At 35.7% G+C, this 11,021-nt stretch overlaps 1 protein-coding gene across 4 annotated transcripts in view; it reads left to right on the top strand.

Moving 5' to 3' along the window:
• LOC115209073 (homeobox protein 5-like) overlaps window positions 1-11,021 on the top strand; it is a 110,001-nt gene that overhangs the window by 93,364 nt on the left and 5,616 nt on the right. For 3 of the 4 annotated variants that reach the window (XM_029777168.2, XM_029777167.2, XM_029777165.2), the window contains exons 10-15: window positions 881-1,010; window positions 1,929-2,059; window positions 4,706-4,749; window positions 5,806-5,921; window positions 8,007-8,092; window positions 9,771-9,835. In XM_029777168.2, the coding sequence (XP_029633028.1) occupies window positions 881-1,010; window positions 1,929-2,059; window positions 4,706-4,749; window positions 5,806-5,921; window positions 8,007-8,092; window positions 9,771-9,835 (572 nt within the window). The remainder of the gene's footprint in view (window positions 1-880; window positions 1,011-1,928; window positions 2,060-4,705; window positions 4,750-5,805; window positions 5,922-8,006; window positions 8,093-9,770; window positions 9,836-11,021) is intronic. The other variant, XM_029777166.2, reaches the window with a different exon arrangement.

Here is an 11,021-nt window from a genome sequence, read left to right as displayed (position 1 = left end):
GCTCTGAGTTCATATTTCGCTGAGTTCGACTTGCGCTTTCAGTCTTCTGGAGTCAATGAAATAAATGTTAGTTAAATGCTGGGATCGATTTAATCATCCGCTCCCTTCATTAATTTTGTATCCTTGTACCTGTTAGAAGTTGTTTCTATTATACTAGTAAAACAGGTACTAGAGAGGCACAAATGGTAGAGTACCTTCTGATATTTCCTTTTGGATTATACGTTTTGAGATCAAATCTTGTCGTGTCCGAGTTTGGCTTTCATCGGTTTAGAGCCGATCAAAATACAAGCCTGATATGTACAACCCTCATCATTTCGTATCCTTGTTGCATTGTCAGAAATCATTTAGTAGGGAATTTACCAAAATTTATCTCAACAAGCCGATACACACGATTTGGTTCTCAGATTCCACTGGAACCAATTCATTGCTAATAGTTTTGCAAAAATAGCATGAGTGTCATGCATGCCATTTCCCATCTCTAGTTAATCTGAGATTTTGTGGCTCTCTTTGATGGATCTTAATGGAGAAGTTTCTATGTTTATTTAAAACACACCAGTGTCACTTTATCTTTCGTTTTTCTAGGTCAATAAAATGAACATCAGTGATGCATCAGCTATAAACTCTCTTTTCAACGTTTAAATTTTAAAAGTATCATCGATTTGGTAGATCTTATTGTTCTTGAAAAGCAAAATAGAGATAGTTAAATATGCAGATTAATTCACACACAGTTCATCAGTTCGTATCCTCATAAAATACGGAGAAACTGTATAAAAATAAAATAATGTATGCCATTAACCATAAGAATAAAGTTTAATGTTTAAGAGAATTACGAAATCCACGTTTGTTTTATTTATGGGAATTTTTCCTTTCATACTTCTAGGGTGCTGAACGGAAAACACGAGATGAGGAACGACGAAGGACGGCAAAAGTAAAGACTGAAAACTCAAATTCTCCAACTCATTCGCCACCGTTAGAGGGCGAGAATGAGTTGTTTGTTCCAAATTTATTAGGTTTGACACTTTCTTCTTTACGTTTTATGAAATAATTTTGCATACCATTTACCTTTCACGTGTTTCAGCCATTGGGGTACGACCATGCTGGAGCACCGCCTTTAGATAACATAAAAATTTTTTAATTAATATTTAAATCAAGATAAGCTTTAAATTATAAAAGTAAATCAATTACCGAGGGTTTTTTTTTCTGGGGGGGGGGGACAACATTTTTAGAATCATACATAATGCAATGTTTGAAATGGTATGAAAATATCCTGTGTTATTCTATCTGCGAAATTCAGCTGCGGCGTGGTTCCAAAGGAGGAAAAGTACGTGTGTGTGTGTGTGTGTGTGTGTGTGTGTGTGTGTGTGTGTGTGTGTGTGTGTGTGTGTGTGTGTGCATGTGTATGTGTTATTGAGTGTGAGTAAGAGTGTGTGTGTATGTGTGTGTACGTGAGTGTGAGTGAGAGTACATGTGTGTGTGTGTGTGTGTACGTGAGTGTGAGTGAGAGTACGTATGTGTATGTGTGCGTGTGTGTTTATATGTGTGTGTACGTGAGTGAGAGTGTGTGTGTATGTGTGTGTATGCTTGTGTGTTTATGTATTTTATTTTTATTAACAGAAGTTACAAAGTGGCTCACGGACCGAGAGTTTCGTCCATTGGTAAATTTCATAAGTGTCAAGGCATGAAAGTCTCGGCCTTTGAGTCACTTTGTAGCTACTGCCGATTAAATAAAATATATATACTCATGTTTTGAGTTCTATTTTCCTTTTTCGTATTACCAGATGCACACACACACACACACTCACACATACACTCACACACATACACACAACACATGTTCAATTAATATTATATATATATATTATATATATATATATATATTATATATATAGATATACATTATACATATAAAATCGTTTGTGTACTTTCAGGACGAAAGCGATCGGAAGAGATTTACCACCAAACTTGTGAACGATCCGAATTCTATTCTATGCAAGATCTCACCACTGAACCGCAACTGTTTAACCCTTTAGGCGACATCGATGACTATCGGGTAAGGAAGGTAAATTAACAGCAGAAGAGCAACTTGTGAAATCATTAACGAACAGTGTCTACGCAATTATGAGGGAAACAAAAGGAACAATCACAATCCTTAATTGATAGGGAAATGTTACCTAACAATCACTTTTATTCCTACATATACATTTATATGCCTACATATATACACACACACACACACATATATATATATATAGATATATATATATATATATATATATATATATAGAGAGAGAGAGAGAGAGAGAGATTCAGATGAATATGGTACCAGAATTTAATACGGTGTTATCCATACAATTTCAAAGTAAGGTGATTACAATCAAAATAAGCAACAAGGATATCCAGAGGTAATGCAGTACGATCGTTTCATGCAACTCCATTTAATTGAATAATGCAATCATTACATGAATCTAAAATGCAGAGCACAAAGACATAGAATTTAGTTAAATTAGAACAGATGGACACATTAGTATAATTATACCTAAAATCTCCAAGAAGTTAAGGAGATAGACAAAGAACATGCTGTTCTTACTCCAGCATAGAAGTTACTAAGCTTTTCAAGAACATATGCATTGTTACAGACTCTGCTTGTCACTGATTTTTTTTGGTTTTTTTTTTGTTTTTATGGGGTGAGTTTTAATTTATAGACTAGTGTATCAAAACCCTTGTACATCTAAGGCTGAGAGAACAGAGGGCAGTATCTGTTAGGGGTAAGGCTGAGGGAGTAGACAGACATCATAGTTGATATAGTCATAAAAATCAAGATTTACTAGAAGCAATATCATGAGGTTTGGTAAAGGAAATCTTAAAACAAGATGTTAGCTGACAATTAAGGGACTCGCCCACTAGCAGACCATTGATAATGAAACAGGGGAAGTCTTATCATGTAGTACTGTAGTTAAATATTTTGAACAATGTTGTTATATTATATACAGTTAAAGTTTAGGGTATATTACTCAAAATTATTCATAAATTTCTATCCTTTTCTTATAATATTCTTCTTAATAATCCTCTGAATAACCTTAGGTATGATTATACTAGTGTGTCCATCTGTTCTAATTTATTTTGATTATATACATATATATATATATATATATATATATATATATATAATATATATATATATATATATATATATATATATATATATATATATTATATATATTCTTTTACTTGTTTCAGTCATTTGACTACGGCCATGCTTGAGCACCGTGTTTAGTCGAATGAATCGGCCCCAGGATTTAATTTTTGTAAGCCTAGTACTTATTCTATCGGTCTCTTTTGCCGAACCGCTAGATACGGGGACGTAAACACACCATCATCGGTTATCAAGCAATAGTAGGGAGACAAACACGCACACAAATGCATACACACACAATCACACACACACACACACACACACACACATATATATATATATATATATATATATATATATATATATATATATATATATATATACATACATACACAACCATGTGCGGATACACACACACACACACACATATATATATATATATATACACACATACATGCATACATACATACATACATACATACATACATACATACATACATACATACATACATACATACATACATATCCGAGTTTGTATGATTGCATATAGAACAATATCTTAATCAATGAAATTCCAGCATATACGCGTGTGTGTGTAGTTGTATACATCTGAATATTTCGATCTTCATATTGTTTCTAGGACAAGTAACGAACTCTATTCTTTATCGTGTGTGAAGCATATTTGAAATCAACACTGTAAGCTAGTGAAACAGAAGTATGCATTTGCTATACAATCCTTCCTCTGCTGTTTACAGAAGCAATGCACATATTTACCGTTAGGTAGACAGGACCAATTAAGACTTAACCGCCTGGCCTATAGACATACGTTAGGATATAACCAACCGGATATTCGCTTAATGATCTACACCTTGCTGAGTAAAATCATAGGTAGAAAATGTGCTTGAGGCTTTATAGCTATCATTTATCAACCAATTGTAACATATTGTGATTGGCTTAGATATAACGTAACATGCGTTTTAAATATTCTTTTCATATATAAATTTTCTTGCGTTGAAACATGTATCTTGCTAAAGTTGTAACTGTCAAATTAATAATTGGCAAATATATGCATAATTAATTTTTTTTATTTTTTTTTTTATTTTATTTTTGCTATCATCAGTTATTTCCCTGTTGAATAAATTATTTCATCGAGAAAAATAATTAATTAACAATGCATATGTTTATTGATTAGCAAACTGACAAACATGACTCCACCAAAATACGATTGTATTTTAAAGTTGCTAAAATAATTCTTTTGACCAATAAATTTCACTAAATTTGAAATTTAACAGTCTATGATAGAAATGCGATCATAAGTTTAAGGCCCGTGGTCAACTTTCATAAAATATAGTCACAGATGTTTATATGTGATTAAATAATTAAAATTATGAATCTAGACAAAATTCTGTCGTTTCGTGTCAATTCAGTTCCTCGAGTTGTCCAGTTCACTAGTCGTTATTGGTATAAACGTTATGTTCTTCTCTCAACAACACCATATACTACTACCTAATAATGTTGCAACTACAAACATACTCCGGGGAAAACTATATTGAACATTTCTTTATATTTCAGCATGGGGTTGTGCACTACTCATTAAATGAGGAAGAACGAGTCGGGTAGGTTTATGTTTTATCATCATCGTCGTCAGCATCATCATCATCGTCCTCCTCCTCCTCCTCCTCCTCCTCCTCCTCCTCCTCCTCATCATCATCATCATCATCATCATCATCATCATCAGTATCGATCAACGAAGGTGCCTGTATGCGATCGGACAAGCCACCAGAAATAGCAGCAACTGTCTTAAAACCAGGAGGAAACATTGGGTAATGCAGTTCTAGGTACAATGTGTCTCAAATAAAAACGGAGTGGTCACGGTCAAAATGTCATTTTTATATGTTCAGTGTAGATGATGAGGCTGTTTTCATGTCCTTCCCGGGCCCTTGAAGACCTTAGAACGACGCGGTTAACTTTACTCGTGAACAACCGGAAGTGAGCAGCTTCAAGGAAAACATGTACAAATAGAATATTTCACAACAATTTCCGTCATCATTATTCTCATCATCATCATCAACATCATCACCATCATTGTCGTCGTCGTCGTCATCATCATCATCATCATCATCAACAACAACAACATCATCGTCGTCATCATCATCATCATCAATATTCACCAATTCAATAATGTGCCTTACGTCCGCCATTTCAGTCATTCCCTGAACCACCAGCTCTTCATGTGAGCGTGTGTTCTGCTATTTCTTTCAGAGGCATCCTGAAAGTTTTCAGTGTGTGTGTGTGTGTGTGTGTGTGTGTGTGTGTGTGTGTGTGTGTGTGTGTGTGTGTGTGTGTGTGTATGTGCGTGTGTGTGTGTATGTGCGTGTGCGTACGTGTGCGTGTGTGTGCGTGTGTGTGTGTGTATGTGCGTGTGCGTACGTGTGTGTGTGTGTGTGTGTGTGCGTGTGCGTACGTGTGTGTGTGTGTGTGTGTGTGTGTGTGTGTGTGTGATGACTATCAGGATGTTTTTGAAAGGAATAGCAAAACTTATAAAGGAGATAATTGCCATCTACAAAATTATTTTTTTAATGTACAAAACAGAAAATAAACAAAAAAAATTCAAAACATGCAGTGATACGAAGAAATATGAAAAAAATACAATTTCTTTTGTTCTTTAACAGAAATTCTATAAGCAATAACAAAAACAACACCAACTTAGACGAGAACAGAGATGGTTACCCGCCTGCCAAAGTTCCACGACGAAATAATTTCCTTTACTGTATGACGTATCAAAAAGGTATTTATTAAACGCTATACTATAATGTCGTTTAAAAAAATATGAAAGATTTTCTAAGGTTATTGCATTTTAATCCTCTGTTACTACTAGCTACATATATCAGTCTTTCCATTCTCGTTATTTTTCTCTAAATCCATTATGCTCAAACACAAACCAACACATTGGGACCGCTTTGAAATCAAAATCGGGATCAGTCTTCTTCAGTACGCACAGGGCTTTAAATATCTAGTGAAAATTTTAAACCTTGCAAAAAATCTATCTTGACACTAAGTGATAGAGTACAATATAATAGATTCAATATACCAAAATTCAATAAGACGCCTCCACTAGAACTGGAACAATGCTCCACTCAGCGCTTGTGCATGTACATTCACAAGCGAGATTGTTCACACGGTTTGTACGAACTTATCAGCAGGCAAGTGGGGTTGTTTTTTTTATACTTTTCCTTTTGTACTGCTCTCTAAACCCTGAACTTTACATCCAAAATATGTTCTGAATGCTTAATTCATATGCTTTTGTAAGCACGTTGAATGTGTATGAATATGAATGTGTGACTGGACATGCATACGCGCATAAATATAAGCGCCTATGAGTGCATTTATATAAATGCACACATACACATACACACATACTTACATACTTACATACACGCACGCACGCACACACACACACACATTTATATACTCTTAAGTACACAACATGATTACGCAATTCCTTGGCATCTCACGTATGCACATACCCATTCCATCTCGGAATCTACCTACCTGCATATATATATATACATATATATATATAATACATATATATATATATATATATATATATATATATATATATTATATATATATATATATTATATATATATATATATATATACATACATATATAAATGACCATTCCTAAATACAACATATATATATATATATATATATATATATATATATATATATATATCTCCTCGGCCACTTGGACTACTGCTCTCAACTGTGGTCACCACACAATATAAAATTAACGGCAGAACTCGAAGAAGTCCATCGAAAATCGTCTCAATGCAACGTCTCAGCTACTAAGAAAGGCTGAAAGAATTAAAACTCTTCTCCCTACAACGAAGGAGGAAATATATGCAGTAGTATACATCTGGAAAATCCTGGAATGCCTTGTACCAAACTGGCAGTGAAAGTTACACAAACAGCAGAACAGATCGAATAAGTACTAGGCTTATAAAGAATAAGTCCTGGGCTTGCTTTGCTCGACTAAAGGCGGTGCTCCAGCATAGCCGCAGTCAAATGACTGAAACAAATAAAAGTATAAAAGAATATATATATTTATATGTCCTTGGCCTGAAGAGTAGCGGTGGTATGCATCTCACCTGGGTTTTACCTCTTCTGAGGTTCCACTCGCTATGAAACATATGTAGCCCGGATTTCCTATACTCCATTCTGTAACTCTTATATATAAATATGTATGTATGTATGTATGTATGTATGTATGTATGTATGTATGTATGTATGTATGTATGTATGTATGCTAAGTATGCAGGTATTGCTGACTAACGGAGTTTTGTCGAAGAACCGTTGTCTCGTATAGATCTGGCTATTAATAGTAGCTATAGTTTCCCTGTCTATCTGTGACAAGAAAGGATTTATCGCTGCTATTGCGAAAGGGGTTGGATGATGAATGTGATAGAAAGGATTGAAGAGATATTCCCGCCTTCAACCACGCTCTTGTCGATTTTTCAATCGGAGAGGAAGGTGCTTCCTCCAACTAAATTAGCTGTAGAAAGGATGAGAATGGTAATTATGGTCATAGTGAACGCTATTGTAGGACGGAGAATCTCATCCAGAAGAGAGCAATACGCTTAGTAGTCAGAATAGTCCAGAATTTGTACGTGCCTTTGATCGAATCTAGATTACAGTTACCATCTGGGGGATATTACAAAAAATGTATTATGCGTTTACTTCCATCTGCATTTTCTTTTTCTCACAGGATTCCCCGTGTTATTTATTCATTTTCTTTTCTCGTCTATCTATGTTGTACCATCCTCACCCGGTGCCCTTAAGACAACTAATTCTCTTTTTTTTTAAGTTATGTTATACGTTCGAGAACAGACGGAAAGTACATTCACAGCGTTACTTCTTAGGACTCCCACAGTTGAAGGGCTATTAAGAGCAGTAAGTATACGATTATTATTAGTATCATCATCATCATCATCATCATCATTATTATCATTATTATCATTATTATTATTATTATTATTATTATTATTATTATTATTATTATTATTTAAGACGTCGCACAGTCTTCAATATCGTGATGTTGATTGAATATATTGTGTCTGCCAGGGATTTGTACTGGTTGTCAAGTTACAACAAGGACCTCAGACAGACAGTACGTTACGCAATATGCTTGCAGTTCCAACTAATGCCGATGTTTGCAATACACCTTGATTGTAGGGTATTTCTAAAGTTTCCAGATGTTTTTTCAGGTTGGGTGATATTAAACCCAATGCTCCGATGACAATAAGGACTACCTTTATGTTTGACTCTCGTAGCTGCCACAGCTAAGTGATTTCAATTCTCAGGTCTCCAATAATAATAATAATAATAATAATAATAATAATAATAATAGCATTATCATTATTATGTGTTAAAAACTCACAGCTTATTTTGCTGGGTATGATGGAAAGTGTCAGCTGCTTACAGCCAGCAAACTAAGGTGACACTTGTTTACTAGTCATGCTTCAAGAACTCTGCGAAGAATTCTTGCAGTTCCAAGCAATGCTGATTTTTCTAAGTGTTCAACCTTCACACTTGCACCCATCTTTTTTTTTCAGTCATGTTGGTAGTTGAGTGCTGATACTTCCAAGTGACCCAATTACTATTGGTATTACGTCTACTCTCCTCGTTGACCATAACCTTCGAATTTCCCACTTCAAATCGTCATAGCTGTTCATTTTTACTTCATTCAATTGATCCTGTTGCCACCGGGATATGCTATGTTGATTATCCTTGATACCGGATCACAAACAATTTCCTTGCATATCGATGCGCTTTCTTACAATCTTTGCTGTTAAGTCTGGTGGTGGCTGTACCTCGGCTAACTCTAATAACTGGGAGTATTTTTGTAGAAACACTCCCAAGTCTTCGTATTTCCCAAGCCAAATCCTGGTATTTTCCTATTTTCTCGTATTCTTTAACCTACTATATTCATGTTCGCAGTTACAGCCACATCTACGAAAATGCATTCTCACCCACCCCTTTGTCAGACCGATATCATTGTTAGTGTCGTCGATGTTGTTGTTGTTGCTGTTGTTGTTGTTGTTGTTGCTGCTGCTGCTGCTGTTGCTGTTATCCTCAAATAGAAGACCTGGCAAGTTTGCTTGACGCAGAATCGACTTTACTAAAGGCACGCTAAGATCCTGTGTAGCATTAAGCAAGGCAGCAGACTAGGTCTATAAACACAAAAAAACCCCTGGCCGACTTCCACATCTCCTTTAGAAGCTTCTACCAGAAACCATGGTAGAAGACACTACATAAACTACGACTAAACCTGAAACTAAATGGTTGCGAAGCGAATATCTTAATTTTACAACCATGCTCTGCTATGTTTAAGTTTATCGATAAGACTGTGTGACAATCATATTTCTTTTCAAAGCATTAGTGTGTAAGTCAAAAGAATTGACTTCAACCAGTTCATTAACTAGGTTCATCAAGGGAGAACTCACCTACATTTCTCAGTGTATTATCCAAACTAAATTATCAACCGTAGAATACAGTACATTTCTAGAGTTCTCTGCTCCATTAGTCTACCATGAAGTACACTAAAATATCACTTCATTTATTTTCACAGGTGGAAGAAAAATATGAAATTCCAGCTTCAAAGGTTAAAAATACATACAAAAGATCTAAAAAGGGGTGAGTGTTTGTTGCAGTTGTTGCTGTTATTATAATTGATGTTATTGTCATTGTTGTTGTTATTTTTGCTGCTATTTACTGCTGGCCTGATCGAGATGACCCATGCCATACGTGGCCATCACATTGCTTTTTCCCTTCAAGGTAACTAAGAGTATACTGACCAACATACAACTACTTTTTAGAAAACATAGTAGAAGTTCAGGGAGATTCAGCTGCTATTTTTAACAGATCGAAAGACCGTACGGAAACTCGTTAACTAAAATAATCGGATAAGTTACATTTAATGAGTGATTAAAGTGGACTGACTGTAGCTAGCTGAGGTGAACGATATTTTACATAATGTTGAATGCTGTCTGAGAGTAGAACACCAATCTCTGTTGTAGGTTTATGTATATATTCGCACAATCTTCAATATAGATCGTCCCTTCAGAGCGAATAAGGAACAGTTTGCATTGTATATATCAATGCTGCATTTCTGGTTACTTTCAATTCCGACAAAAAGTTTCCTTCTCCATAGTATTTTAGAAAAGGTAAATATTAGCAAAGGTAAATATATACTGGGGTATCTGTGGCTATGTGGTAAGTAGCTTGCTTACCAACCACATGGTTCCGAGTTCAGTCCCATTGCGTGGCACCTTGGGTAAGTGTCTTCTACTATAGCCTCGGGCCGACCAAAGCCTTGTGAGTGGATTTGATAGACAGAAACTGAAAGAAGCCTGTCGTATATATGTATGTGTGTGTATGTGTGTGTGTGTGTGTGTATGTTTGTGTGTCTGTGTTTGCCCCCCCCCCCCCAACATCGCTTGACAACCGATGGTGGTGTGTTTATGTCCCTGTAACTTAGCGGTTCGGCAAAAGAGACCGATAGAATAAGTACTAGGCTTGCAAAGAATAAGTCCTGGGATCGATTTGCTCCACTAGAGTGGTGCTCCAGCATGGCCGCAGTCAAATGACTGAAACAAGTAAAAGAGTAAAAGAGTATATATTGAAGGAATAATTAGTTCTGTTGACTGACACAGATACTGGGACCTAACTCTGGTTAACCTGATCACACCCATGCGATGTTTTGATCTCGTCACTGCATACTAACGAAACATACGTCAGCTTCACGGTTCTTTCGTCGCTTAAGCTAATCGAATGTATCATCGTCTGACAACCAATAATGGACTGGTCGATCTCCAATCAA

This window comes from Octopus sinensis, linkage group LG3 (assembly GCF_006345805.1).
Source record: "Octopus sinensis linkage group LG3, ASM634580v1, whole genome shotgun sequence".
Taxonomy (NCBI): Eukaryota; Metazoa; Mollusca; class Cephalopoda; order Octopoda; family Octopodidae; genus Octopus; species Octopus sinensis.
This window is presented reverse-complemented; position numbering and strand designations above follow the sequence as displayed.